Consider the following 15,000-nt stretch of genomic DNA (forward strand, 5'->3'; position numbering starts at 1 on the left):
AGGGAGAATAAATCGAGGAGGTTAGAATAAAGGAAGAGCAAATAAGACGCCAATGGGGGCCAAATACATAATTCTGGGCCTGGGAGAATAAACTGGGGAGGTTAGAACCAAGAAAAAGAAAAGAAGCAGCCGACGGGGGCCAAAGACATAATTTGGGGCCTGGGAGAATAAATCGTCCAAATTCTGAAGGTTTCTTATTCAGAATTAAGCCAATTTATTCCCATTCAATCTCAATACATTACACCGCCATTAAGACAGACCATCTATCATCCTCAATGTCTTTTCGAGATATCCTCAATAGGGCGCTTTATTCACCGGGAGGAGGGTCTGAAAATATTTTGATGAATCTACGGCGAAACCGTGAATTTTTACGACCGTTGCAGAGTCGAACCCTCTGCCAATGTAATCTGAATGCGAAATTAAAACACGAGCGGCGGCCCAATCCATCTGTTCTGTGACTTGAAAACCTCCTCAATAAACTGTTATAATTTAATAGTAGGCCTGCTTTGATAAAAAGCACATCTGCAGACACTTAGACGGGAAATGTGAGATCATAAAGCCCTACAGATGGCTCGGGAGAAAAAAAAAGAAACCCAAAAACAACCCAGACACCTCTAGGCCTCGGCAGCAGAAAGCTGAAGACTCTCACAAATTCTAAATTACGCTTTTGATTACGTTGTCAATTTAGGAAAATTGGGTAATTTTTTTTAAACAATATCATCGACGTCTTCTTTTTTTTTTTCTTGTTCAGTGCTTTGCGATGCTAATAGGACGCTTTTCTCTTTTTATTTACATTTCATGGAGGTGTCTACGATGGCGTTATCCAAAAACTGATGTGTTAACACTTTACCGGAGACGGTAAACTTTTTTGCTTCCTTACAGTTCTCAAGTCTTTAAAGATCTATTTTAACTACCGTACTTTTCATTTTATAAGACGCGCTGGATTATAAGACGCACTCCAAATTTAGAGATAAAAAAGGTAAAAAAAAATAAATAAAATAAAAATAATTATATATACAGTGCCTACAAGTAGTATTCAACCCCCTGCAGATTTAGCAGGTTTACACATTCGGAATAACTTGGCATTGTGACATTTGGACTGTAGATCAGCCTGGAAGTGTGAAATGCAGCAAAAAAGAATGTTATTTCTTTTTTTATTTTTTTTTTTTTAAATTGTGAAAAGTTTATTCAGAGGGTCATTTATTATTCAACCCCTCAAACCACCAGAATTCTGTTTGGTTCCCCTAAAGTATTAAGAAGTATTTCAGGCACAAAGAACAATGAGCTTCACATGTTTGGATTAATTATCTCTTTTTCCAGCCTTTTCTGACTAATTAAGACCCTCCCCAAACTTGTGAACAGCACTCATACTTGGTCAACATGGGAAAGACAAAGGAGCATTCCAAGGCCATCAGAGACAAGATCGTGGAGGGTCACAAGGCTGGCAAGGGGTACAAAACCCTTTCCAAGGAGTTGGGCCTACCTGTCTCCACTGTTGGGAGCATCATCCGGAAGTGGAAGGCTTATGGAACTACTGTTAGCCTTCCACGACCTGGACAGCCTTTAAAAGTTTCCACCCGTGCCGAGGCCAGGCTTGTCCGAAGAGTCAAGGCTAACCCAAGGACAACAAGGAAGGAGCTCCGGGAAGATCTCATGGCAGTGGGGACATTGGTTTCAGTCAATACCATAAGTAACGTACTCCACCGCAATGGTCTCCGTTCCAGACGAGCCCATAAGGTACCTTTACTTTCAAAGCGTCATGTCAAGGCTCATCTACAGTTTGCTCATGATCACTTGGAGGACTCTGAGACAGACTGGTTCAAGGTTCTCTGGCCTGATGAGACCAAGATCGAGAACTTTGGTGCCAACCACACACGTGACGTTTGGAGACTGGATGGCACTGCATACGACCCCAAGAATACCATCCCTACAGTCAAGCATGGTGGTGGCAGCATCATGCTGTGGGGCTGTTTCTCAGCCAAGGGGCCTGGCCATCTGGTCCGCATCCATGGGAAGATGGATAGCACGGCCTACCTGGAGATTTTGGCCAAGAACCTCCGCTCCTCCATCAAGGATCTTAAGATGGGTCGTCATTTCATCTTCCAACAAGACGACCCAAAGCACACAGACAAGAAAACTAAGGCCTGATTCAAGATGGAAAAAATCAAGGTGTTGCAGTGGCCTAGTCAGTCTCCTGACCTTAACCCAATTGAAAACTTGTGGAAGGAGCTCAAGATTAAAGTCCACATGAGACACCCAAAGAACCTAGATAACTTGGAGAAGATCTGCATGGAGGAGTGGGCCAAGATAACTCCGGAGACCTGTGCCGGCCTGATCAGGTCTTATAAAAGACGATTATTAGCTGTAATTGCAAACAAGGATTATTCCACAAAATATTAAACCTAGGGGTTGAATAATAATTGACCCACACTTTTATGTTGAAAATGTATTAAAATTTAACTGAGCAACATATATATATATATATATATATATATATATATATATATATATATATATATATATATACATATATATACATATATATATATATATATACATATATATATATATATATTAGTCCATTTTATACTCCGGTGGTGTCTTACCAGGAGGAGGGGCGGCAGCGGAGCAGGGTCACAGGAGGCAGGGGGGGGTGCTGGAGTACAGCAATGCTGCGGGTAGTGCAGACAGGGGCCAAGATGTTCACTGCGGCTGTGGAGCTGTGCTGGCCGGAGCTGCTCTGCGGTGCTGGCACGGCCGGCGCTGCTCTGTGGTTGCGGCACGGCCGGCGCTGTCTGTGGTTGCGGCACGGCCGGCGCTGCTCTGTGCTGGTTCTCGCTGCGATGCACTGGCTATTGTGAAGATGTTGGCTGTGCGAGCTTTAAAGAAACGGCGGCCGGAGTCGGCGCGTGCGCTGATCAGAGTTTGAGCCAAGAGCTCTATCTGCGCACACGCTGACTCTGGGCGCCATGATTTGAAGCCCGCATTGCCGACATCTTTAGAATGGTCCGTGACTCGATGCCCGCCGCACAGAGCCTTGCTGTCAACCACAGAGAGCAGCGCCCGCAGCACTGCGCACAGCATTGTCCCTGCCTCCGGTGACCCCTATTCACCACCCCCCGGTAAGCTATATTCAGATTTTAAGTCGCCCCACCCTCATTTTCCTCCCAAATTTTCCTCCCAAAAAGTGATTCTTATAATCCGAAAAATTCGGTAAATTCATCTTCCAACTTTTTTGATTGGTATGAAAGCCAATTTTTTTGTATATCTGAGCAGAAACCCCCCAAAAAAAAAAAAAAAAAATCAATGACCCTGATCCGCACTTGCGCTTCTTAGCATTTCCCTTGTAACCTGATGGTTATCGAACCCATTTTCGGACCATTTGGATATTCAACATATTCTCTTTGCAGAAAGAAGTCAAAATTTTTGCCCCGAGAGGCCTCCACAATTCCTTTCTTGCACTCGACAGAATGGTTGTGACAAGGAAATATGGCGCACAACGCGACACACAACACAAGGGGTACACCGGGGACACTAACAACGGTGGCAGTAGGGCTAGTGAGGGGGAAGATGGACACCTCCTTCCACCTCCAGGCCAAGCATCCAAATGAGAGTGAATAACCGGCACCCTCTGCTGGGAGAAGAGGGTATACATAGGGACTAGGAGTGATCCAAACCAAAAACATCTGGGATGGTAATGAGAATGCTCGCTGGCAAGGAATACTGACATTAACCCTCTCCTCCCCAAAGGAAAGGAAACTACATTTTACTATATAGAGGCGAACATAGCAATGGCTTTCTAAGTCTGAATCTGTCACAAGTCTCAAAAGCAAAGAGACAGCCATGACAGAATAACTCTTTTTTTTTTGCCCTCATGATGTCTGGTGGGCTATAAACTAGTACGGTATGTTTCGTGCTCACCTGTTTACATACGGTATTGTACATACATACATATATACATATACCGTATATACATATATATATATATACATATATATATATATATATATATATATATAGGCAGACCCTTTACCAAGAAAAACAGACACCCCCAAAAGTATCTCACTCGAAAGCCCAAAAACAATAAGTGTTGTGCATCAGAGCTGGAGCTTAGCCACCCTTATTGCTTTGAGTCTCGTGGGGTCTTTTGAGTGTGATTGTTTTGCAAGGGGGTGTCTGCTTTCCTTTATTGAAGGGTCTCTCTGTCCTGCTGCCTTCTATTGCCAATTGATTTTACCTTTTTACATGTATGGACACTATTTCAATTAACCTTTTTTATGATCTGTAACTAGGGCTTCTTTTTGGAGTAGGGCTTATATTTGGAGCATCCTCAAAAATCTTGAAAAATCACGCTAGGGTTTATTTTCAGGGTAGGTCTAATATTCGGACCTCCACATTAAGATTTGAATTATTTTTCAGCATTAGAGGAAAAAATCCATGCAGGTGAGGTCTTGGTCAAATTTGAACTCAAAACTCCAGAGGTGCAAGTCAACTATTCCAGCTTGAGTGTTTTAACCTGTAAAAGTGTTATATAGTGTTATGCAGCCCTCACATAGCATTATATAGCCCCCAGATAGCATTATGCAGTCCCCATATAGCATTACGCAGCCCCCATATAGTATTATATAGCCTCCATATAGCATTATGCAGTCCCCATATAGCATTATGCAGCCCCCATATAGCATTATGAAGCCCCCATATAGTATTATGCAGCCCCCATATAGCATTATGCAGCCCCCATATATCATTATATAGCCTCCATATAGCATTATATAGCCCCCATATAGCATTATGCAGCCCCCATATTGCATTATGCAGCCCCCATATAGCATTATGCAGCCCCCATATAGTATTATATAGCCTCCATATAGCATTATGCAGCCCCCATATAGCATTATGCAGCCCCCATATGGTATTATATAGCCTCCATATAGCATTATGCAGCCCACATACAGCATTATGCAGCCCCCATATAGCACTATGCAGCCCCCATATAGCATTATGAAGCCCCCATATAGTATTATGCAGCCCTCATATAGTATTATGCAGCCCTCATATAGTATTATGCAGCCCCCATATAGCATTATGCAGCCCCATATAGCATTATGCAGTCCCCATATAGCATTATGCAGCCCCCATATAGCATTATGCAGCCCCCATATAGCATTATGCAGCCCCCATATAGCATTATGCAGCCCCCATATATTATATAGCCGCCATATAGCATTATGCAGCCCCCATATAGCATTATGCAGCCCCCATATAGCATTATGCAGCCCCATATAGTATTATGCAGTCCCATATAGTATTATATAGCCTCCATATAGCATTATGCAGCCCCATATAGCATTATGCAGCCCCCATATAGCATTATATAGCCTCCATATAGCATTATATAGCCCCCATATAGCATTATGCAGCCCCCATATAGCATTATGCAGCCCCCATATAGCACTATGCAGCCCCCATATAGCACTATGCAGCCCCCATATAGCACTATGCAGCCCCTATAGCACTATGCAGCCCTCATATAGTATTATGCAGCCCTCATATAGTATTATGCAGCCCCCATATAGCATTATGCAGCCCCATATAGCATTATGCAGTCCCCATATAGCATTATGCAGCCCCCATATAGCATTATGCAGCCCCCATATAGCATTATGCAGCCCCCATATAGCATTATGCAGCCCCCATATAGCATTATGCAGCCCCCCATATAGTATTATATAGCCTCCATATAGCATTATGCAGCCCCCATATAGCATTATGCAGCCCCCATATAGCATTATGCAGCCCCATATAGTATTATGCAGTCCCATATAGTATTATATAGCCTCCATATAGCATTATGCAGCCCCATATAGCATTATGCAGCCCCCATATAGCATTATATAGCCTCCATATAGCATTATATAGCCCCCATATAGCATTATGCAGCCCCCATATAGCATTATGCAGCCCCCATATAGCACTATGCAGCCCCCATATAGCACTATGCAGCCCCCATATAGCACTATGCAGCCCCCATATAGCACTATGCAGCCCCCATATAGCACTATGCAGCCCCTATAGCACTATGCAGCCCCCATATAGCATTATGCAGCCCCCATATAGCATTATGCAGCCCCCATATAGCATTATGCAGCCCCCATAGTTTTTTTTTAGCCTCCATATAGTATTATGCAGCCCCCATATAGTAATATGCCGCCCCCATATAGCATTATGCACCCTCATGTAGTAGCATACAGCCCCCATATCATTTAATGCACTCGCTACCTCCGATCACCCACTCCTGTAGATTAATGAAATCATGGTGAGATTTTGCAGCTGTATACTCCTCCAATCTTTTTCCATTTACTGTTTCATGGAGAACACTTTGCACTTCTTCATGATAGATGATATTCTATGGAAGTATACTGCCGGTCTACTCAGAAATATTCCAGCAATTATTGTTAACAATGCATCCTCTCTTTTAAAAGGGAACGGGCGAAGAGTTGTATTCGTCATCCGGTATGATAAGCCACAATGTCGAACTGCCATTATACGACACACATACGGCAGTAAGGGGTATCCCGGGCAGAGAACCCATGGCCAGGCAATATGGGATGGATGGCAGAGGAGCAGCAATCCCAGAACCTGTAAGAAGGTAAGCACGGAGAAAAGATGGCGGCTTTGGTGCCATCACATTATCCCAAGTCATTCTGGGCTGGAAAGTATGACTACAGGATTATCTCCAAACAGGTGAATCATGCATGCTGAGACTTGTAGTCTTCCCCAAGACCAAACGCTTTACACTGGTGGTGGCAGCTGATTTTCTATCCTTTTGCACTTTGTACTCAGAAGATTGGCTTTGTCCTTGACGTGGTGACCTATTTGGGTCGTTTCGAAGTTCCGGGAGTCTGCACCATTCCCTTGTCTGGTGGTGGTAACACTTCACTGTTACTGGTGTTTACCCTATACTGGCGGTGGCAATTATTTCTGATACCAGAGGCATTGGGTGTTGTACATCTGAATTTATGTATGATTATTGAGCTACACCCGTAAGGAACATCATGGCCCTCTATTTCAAGAAAAAAGATAGAAAATTAAGTGAAATTCTTCCACATGGTGCTCACACGGGGTATCAATTTTGCGGAAAGATAAAAATCATCTTTGTGTAACTTTTTCTTAGTCCAAAATGAAGCTTTTTTTTTTTTTTTTTTTTAAACATTGCAAGAAAAAAAATAAAAAATTCTGGTGTAAATAAAATCATTCCAAAAGAAGGGGGAACACTGGAACACATTTGCGTACAAATTTTGCAACTTTTTTTAAAAGATGCAATTGATGAATTCGCGAAAATATGGAAAGCCTAAATTATTTGGCAATCTGAAAAACAAAAAAAAAAACAAAAAAACAAAAACAAAACCCTGAACAAAGCCATTTTAAAAAAAAGTGAAAAGAATATGGCGCAAAAAAACTAAGCAAAAAAAAAAATAATAAAAAAAAATCAATAATAATGAACGCGCCCCATAGTTTATCTAGTGAACACTGTAAAAGTAAAAAAAAAAAAAAAAAATAAAAATAAATATTACAGAAAATAATTTTTCGGTCACATCAAACTTTTTGTTACCTAATCCTGTGTATATACTGTATATATTGTAAGTGCGGCAATATATCACCGTCTTCCCCATTTTCCAGCGTTGCGTCGGTCCTTTTAACCCATTACTTGCCAAATTAGACATTTTCATTTTTTTTTTTATTAAATGACAAATTTTTAAAGGAAAAAAAAAATGAAAATGAAATGTAAGCAAAATTAATGAATTTAATGAATTAAATTAATGATTAATTTAATGAATTTAAAGCAAAAGATTAGGCGTCCCAAAAAAAGGTCATTGGTAGATAATAGGTTGATCTCGTAACTCTGTGCACGAGCCCAGAGTGGCTTTTACAAGTAAGTCTATGAAGCCCCTTTCTGACGCCCCATAGACTTACATACTTACGGGTTACGCAGAGCGCAGGGGCAATTTGGAATTGGAGTTATGTGACCCTTAAAAAGGACATAGGCGCTGGAAACTGGGTAAGACAGCCATTGGTGACTATATTAACACACTTAGGGGTACTTTGCATGCCGCGACATCGCTAGCGATCTCATTAGTGATGTCAAATGCTAGATCGCAAGTGCGTTTTTTTTGTTTTTTTTTGTTTTTGTTTTTTTTTTAAGATCGCACATGCGTTAAATGACCTATGTGAGATCTCGAAAGATTGCACTTGCGATCTAGCATTTCACATCGCTAACGAGATCGCTAGCGATGTCGCAGCGTGCAAAGTACCCCTTACACTGGTTTATGCAATTAAAACATTGATGGGAGGGCTTCTTTAAAAGGGAACCTTTCGACAGGGTTTAGTCCCCCCCAACTCATTGGTTGCTGTGTGCAGATTACTTCCAGACCTTTTTTTCAATCCCTTATTTAATTCCCGGCCACCGAATGACAGGTCACTCTGGTCTGCGTAACCAGCCTCCCTTGCCGGAGTGCTCGCGCAGGCGCAGTCATTCCCGTGGGGTGGCGCATGCACAGTGAAGTCCTGATATCGCTTTGAAAGCCGGACTATGTATCTCCGCATGCGCCACCACAGGCGGGGGGAGGCAGCTGAACATTGAATGACCGGAGGATAGCCATGGGTGTGGAGAGAGAGGCTGGAGAGCTGGAACTGCATGAAAAGCACAATTTGGGAATGGAATAAAGGACTGTATAAAAAAAAAAAAAAAAAAAAACAACCCAAAAGGTACAAAATGAATCACAGATTGGATCAGTTGAAGGTACTAACACCTGTTGACAGGTTCCCTTTGAGCATTGGTTAGATTGTAACTTCCACCACAGAGTGGCTTGATATTTAGGTAACATACTGCGCCCACTATGCAAAATTGTGCATTACACGTGGCATCCGTGGATTCACCAGTTATGGTCAGTGAAATTTCCTGTGACTGAAGAAGGTCATGAGATTCTACTGGCCGGTAACTTGCCATCGAGTAGGTCTTGGTGCCAATGAAAGCCGAGCACGGAGCTTTATAAAAGAGGAAAGGAGCAATCAAACTGGGCGAGGGGCGGAGTACAGGCAACTACTGCTGCAGCCTTTGGCACCTGTAGTTGTTTATCCATGAACCATTTTTTATATCAAACTGCTAGAAAGCTAGTATTTCTTGGCATGTTAATAAATGAAAAAAAAAAAAGTAGGTTTACTGACCGGAGTGAGTCCGTTTGGTAGATTAGACCCAAATTTTAGTGCATTAAACACCTGTCCTATAAGAACAACCATAGCTTTCCCTCTAATCTCTGAAAAGATGGTCTTACTGTATACTCTTTTTGGAGAACATCTCTACCTCTCCCCCTCAAAAACAATGAGTCCTACTAATTATCACATTTCTAATTTACTGCCCCACTCCATCCATCGTAACTTCTATTGTATATTATTGGAGGACATCTCTACCTCTCCCCCCAAAAAAATGAGTCCTAGAAGTTGTCAATTTTTTAAACCACCCCACTCCATCCACGGTAATTTCTATTGTATATTATTGGAGAACATCGCTACCTCTCCCCCCAAAAAATGAGTCCTAGAATTTGTCAATTTTCTAACCTGCCCCATTCCATCCATCCACCGTAACTTCTATTGTATATTATTGGAGAACATCTCTACCTCTCCCCCCAAAAAAATGAGTCCTAGAATTTGTCAATTTTCTAACCTGCCCCATTCCATCCATCCACGGTAATTTCTATTGTATATTATTGGAGAACATCTCTACCTCTCCCCCCAAAATATGAGTCCTAGCAGTTCTCAATTTTCTAGCCTGCCCCCTGCATCCATCCACTGTAATTTCTACTGTATACTTTTTTTTTTGGAGAACATCTCTACCTCTCCCCCCAAAAAATGAGTCCTAGCAGTTCTCAATTTTCTAGCCTGCCCCCTGCATCCATCCACTGTAATTTCTACTGTATACTTTTTTTTTGGAGAACATCTCTACCTCTCCCCCCAAAAAATGAGTCCTAGCAGTTTTCAATTTTATAAACCACCCCACTCCATCCATCCACCATAATTTCTATTTTATATTATTGGAGAACATCTCTACCTCTCCCCCCAAAAAATGAGTCCTAACAATGATCAATTTTCTAAACCGCCCACCTCCATCCATCCACCGTACTTTCTACTGTATACTCTTATTGGAGAACATCTCTACCTCTCCCCTCTAAAAAATGAGTCCTAGTAGATATCAACTTTCTAAACTGCCCCACTCCATCCATCATAATTTCTATTGTATATGCTTATTGGAGAACATCTCTACCTCTCGCCCCAAAAATGAGAACGACCAATGATCAATTTTCTAAACCGCCCCCCTCCATCCATCTACCGTAATTTTTATTGTATATTCTTATTGGTGAACATTTCTACCTATCCCCTAAAAAAAATGAGTCCTACTAATGATCAATTTTCTAAATCACCCACCTTCATCCATCCATCCACCATAATGTATACTCTTATTGGAGAACATCTTTACCTCTCCCCCCCAAAAAAAGGAGTCCTACCAATGATAAATTTTCTAAACCGCCCTACTCCATCCATCCACCATACGACACGGTGTATATAAACAGTGCATAAAGGTGGACTTAGAGTAATCTACAATTCGTAGGATCCTCTGATCATGAACCGCATGACTCATTATGGATCAGGTCAAGAAGATGTACCAGACCCATTGTACCCATGTACCAGACCCAGGGTGACCATTACGAGTTTTCGGCTGGTGGTGGATTTTGCAGACAGTAAATGTTGGCTATGAGCAGGCGAAATGAACTAATTGTTAGAATTATTCCTTATCTCTCTCTTATTCCAGAGCAGGATTCGGAAAGCTCAGTCCTCGAGTTCATCCTGAATTCTAAAGGTAAAGGTTTGCGTTCCGAAAAAATGAACTTGAAAGGTTTTGCCTTTCGAGTTGAAATTTGAACTGAATACCAAAACTTTCCTAGGGTTCTTATGTACTAAGATTTGCTATTTGGGAAATCTTGGCGGCATCGTCTTCGGGAGCTGTAATAGCGACCATAATGTGGTTTCTGAAAAAAAAGATAACACCATGAACCAGGTGAACATGATGGAAGGGGACAAGTTTAGAGTTTATTGATGAAGAGGAGAAGACTCCACGGCTCGTTGAGTAATCTGAGATTAGCTTAGGTTTCTTGAGGGCCGCCTCGGGCACAGGCTTGACTGCTCAGAGTCTCCTGATCTGTGACAGAATGACAGTAGGTCGGACAGCATTTTCATGGGGATTGGTTCTGTTTAAAGCTGCAGGTTCTGGAAAAAAATTATTAAAAGTACACCCATTCCTGCTCATTCTGGGCTTATGGGTCAAGTGGGCGGTCTCAGTCAGTGACTGACAGTTTTCCTTGTCGGAGTTTCCCCACCCACTGGACTCTTAACCCAAGCAGATATTTAAATGAATAAATGACAAGTCATACAGAATGTTGTTGTATAGTTTTGTGTATCAGTCTGCCCAGAAGTTCCGGCTCTATAACATGATCCTCGTAGATGACGCTGCTTCCAGGTCCTTTAAAGGGAATTTGTCAGCAGGTTTTTGCTATATAAGCTGAAGCCAGCATGTTGTAAGGGTTAAGACAGAAAGTTGAGGCTTGCCTGTGTTGTCACAGTCCGATCTTTTATTTGCCATGTTTATTTTAGCAGGCGGACCCATATTTTTTTTTTGGCAAGCTGGCTCGTACTATGTTGTCCCTATGTTGTACTATGTCGTACTATGTTGCCCCTCCTCTGATTGACACTGTCATGCGGTGTTCAGGTCCAGACTCATTAGGTGTTTCAGCAGCGCCAGGCTCTGTTCACACTGTAGAGCCTGACGGCAATCTGATGTCTCCTGATTGTTCAGCCTGAACTGGACGTTGGCTGTTTCATGTGCTCTGTTCCTCAGTCCTGCAGGAGTTAATTCCTGCTGACCTGGGGACCTCTGCTAGGAGCTCAGGTTGCCAGTTGTCAATCGAAGCCTTCCACTTCCTATATAAGATCCTGGATCTTACTACTCAGCGCCAATTATAGCTTCAGCATAAGCTCCAGCGATACCGGTCTTGGTGGTTATCCTGTTTATGGTGATCTTCGTTGTGATATTGAGTGGTGTGAACGTTCCCCTGTTGTGCGTTATTTCATTCCCTTTTTCATTGTGCCCCTGTACACATATTGTCTCTCTTGTGTGTTTTCAGTGCAGTGCGTACGAGTTTCCGTTCTCCCTTGTCCATGGGGTTTTTTTATTGTGTTTTCCGACCTGCCCCAAGGGAAGGGGAGAGGAGCAGTAAGATCAAGGCTCGGACAGGAGTTAGGGACACGCTGGGGGCTTGGGCCTGGCTACCATCAAGCCTACCTCCAAGATAAGGAACAGCACAGGGTCAGAACGGCTGCACCCAGTTATCTAAGTGATACATCGTCAGATTCAGAATCTCTGCTCTCAGATAGGGTAGCAAAAACCTGCTGACAGATTCCCTTTAAATGTTCCTCCTAGTTCTGCAGTTTAATGGTATAAATTACAAGTAAAGGAAGCTTGAAGTCTGCCTGAGCCTTTAGTAACAATATCTGTATCATTATTCCACACCGCTTGTTTGCTGCACATAAAATCAGGGCTTTATCTGTGACAGACCAGCAATGAACGAGGTCAGATGGTCTTCTGAGTGCCAAGTGCAAATATCTAAAGGTCGTTAGATAACATGAAGCTTATGCTTACGGGCCACATTTATCGGACGGCATTATTCTGCAGTTTTTACAATGACATTTTGAAATGTTTCAATCTACAAATTATGAATATGTCTGATAATACATGATTAGCGTATATGAACCAATCACATAAAAAAAAAAAGGCTTCCAGCTAAAAAGGACTTTCGAGGCGGAGAGTCTTGCTTCTCTCAGCGAATCAAAACTGCAAAGAACACTCAGGCTAATGCGGATTGGTTGATAAAGGGCAGCTGAGAACTTTCCTCCCAACTGTCCTTTTCAGTTGGATGCCATGCACCAGTAATCAGTCACCATTAATGTGTTCCTGTGATCTGTACAGTGGAAATTCTAGGTACTCAGATTCTTGTGGTCTCATGAGAGCTTCGAAAGCAGGAAGAAATGGTTAATTACTAAGGTCTTTCCCTTTTTGCTTAAAGGGAACCTATCACGTTGTACGTGTAGTCCAATATGTGTACAGCTCGGAATAGAGAAGAAGCGCAGCAGAAAAATATATGGGTGTCCAGGAAAAAGTTCAGTATAGTTTGGAAGTTTACTTTTAAAAGCCAGAAGTTTCTATGGCTAAGAGTCCAGTCGGCGGTCCTATTCAGTGACTTACAGTGCTACAGTGAAGACTGTCAATCACTGACTAGGACCGCCCACTGGACTACTATGAAAACATTAGGAACTGGATGAATAAAATGCAGATTTTACTGAAACTTTGCCAATAAAAATGTCTATCAATCTGTTCAGCTTCTCCTGCCCTATAACATCCTGCCACTACGACAGGTTCCTTTTAACCGGTAGCGTTATTTAACCCATTTTACACATTTGTCCTTATAAATTAATTTTCCATTTTTGGAAATTTCATTTTTTTTTTTTATTATTTTATTTACAATTCTTCCTAAGAGATCCTCATCGCACGGCAGTGCTTTCGCAGCTCATGAGTAGTGATGGGCGAACCTGAACTGTAAACGTTTGGTGGGTGCAGAGGCTGAATGGAGATGGAACTCCAAAGTGCAGTTAGACAAAAGCCCACAATAGGGCGCAAGCACCAAAAAGAGCAGTCATCAAGCCCAAGTCTAAACCGGGATGTCACGTCAATACAGGGGGGAGCGAACAAACAGGTGGAAGCAAAAGGGTCAGGAGCCAAGAAGTCACGTCAAAAGCCAAACAGGGGAAGCAGAGCCAAGGTCAGGAAACGTTACCGAGGTCAGAGGCCGGGAGAGCAAGTAAGTACAAGGAGGAGGAGACCGAAACATAGAAGGGACCGGGTTCAGATAGACAGGGCGGACAAACAGTACAAGGGAACGGAGGTCAGGAGGGAGAGGTAAGCTTGTTAGCGGGACGGATGAGGGATAGCTCACAAGAACCAGAGCAGGAACTATTACTGGCGACGTTCCTGAGGAATCAACACCATGATAAAGCGGTGTGAGCCCCGGAACAAGGCACAACCGAGCAGACCCCTCCCACAAGACTTAACCCTGTCCAGCTATAGTCATGACATTTGGGGCCGTACCAGATATCTAGTGTCCGTGCTCGGACCCCGAATATGGACCTGTATTCGGGTTCAGCCACCCAGACAATTAAAAAAAAAAATGAAGGAAAAAAGAAAGAAAACAAAGGAATAATGCAGGAACATTATAGTTACAGAATCTCCCACGCGGCTGTAACACTGCTTCTGGGTCCGCTCATTAACCCTCATACATATTCATCGCTTCCCCCGCCCACTGGGAGTCCTGGCTCTGTTATTGGTTGCAGTCCGACCACGCCCCCTCCCTGTGAGACAGGGTCTGTGATAGGTTGGAATCACACATGCTGTCTGAGTCCCTATAGTGATGAAACATAAATAGGATGCACGGCACAGATAAAGCATATGGCTGCAGCCCCCAGCTGTGCATCATAATAAAAAGGGACCCCATGCGGCTTTTTTTAATTATTTACCGAACATCTGTGGGTTCGCCTATCTCTACTCATGAGCCGAAACGTCAACATTGCCCCCTTCTCTATCCTACGCTGAGGTTTTTTTTTTCAAGGTCAGAAAAGCTCAGCCATGGCGGTATTACACGTCCAAATTATATTGTAGACCAGAATGCAGCTCTATGTGTGACTAGAGGATTACGTGTCTGGGGATCAGGTACTACTAATTTGTACATTTTCTGTCTCTTTTAGGTTAGGCGAGAAACGCGTCAGTAACAGCAAATTTTACTCCTAACACTCATCTACGAAAAATAGACACGTCTCTTGGATGCTAAAAGAAAATCGAAA

The 15,000-nt window shown here is 42.7% G+C and overlaps 1 protein-coding gene across 2 annotated transcripts in view; it reads left to right on the forward strand.

The window, feature by feature from the left end:
• Positions 1-15,000, forward strand: part of PLCG2 (phospholipase C gamma 2) — a 187,625-nt gene that overhangs the window by 170,716 nt on the left and 1,909 nt on the right. Inside the window, exons 32-34 of one of the 2 annotated variants that reach the window (XM_075326077.1) lie at positions 6,483-6,649; positions 10,865-10,912; positions 14,905-15,000. The exon at positions 14,905-15,000 is cut by the window's right edge and continues 1,909 nt beyond it. In XM_075326077.1, coding sequence (XP_075182192.1) covers positions 6,483-6,649; positions 10,865-10,910 — 213 coding nt within the window. In that variant the 3' untranslated portion in view covers positions 10,911-10,912; positions 14,905-15,000. The remainder of the gene's footprint in view (positions 1-6,482; positions 6,650-10,864; positions 10,913-14,904) is intronic. The other variant, XM_075326078.1, reaches the window with a different exon arrangement.

The sequence above is a fragment of the Anomaloglossus baeobatrachus genome, chromosome 10 (assembly GCF_048569485.1).
Source record: "Anomaloglossus baeobatrachus isolate aAnoBae1 chromosome 10, aAnoBae1.hap1, whole genome shotgun sequence".
Classification (NCBI taxonomy): Eukaryota; Metazoa; Chordata; class Amphibia; order Anura; family Aromobatidae; genus Anomaloglossus; species Anomaloglossus baeobatrachus.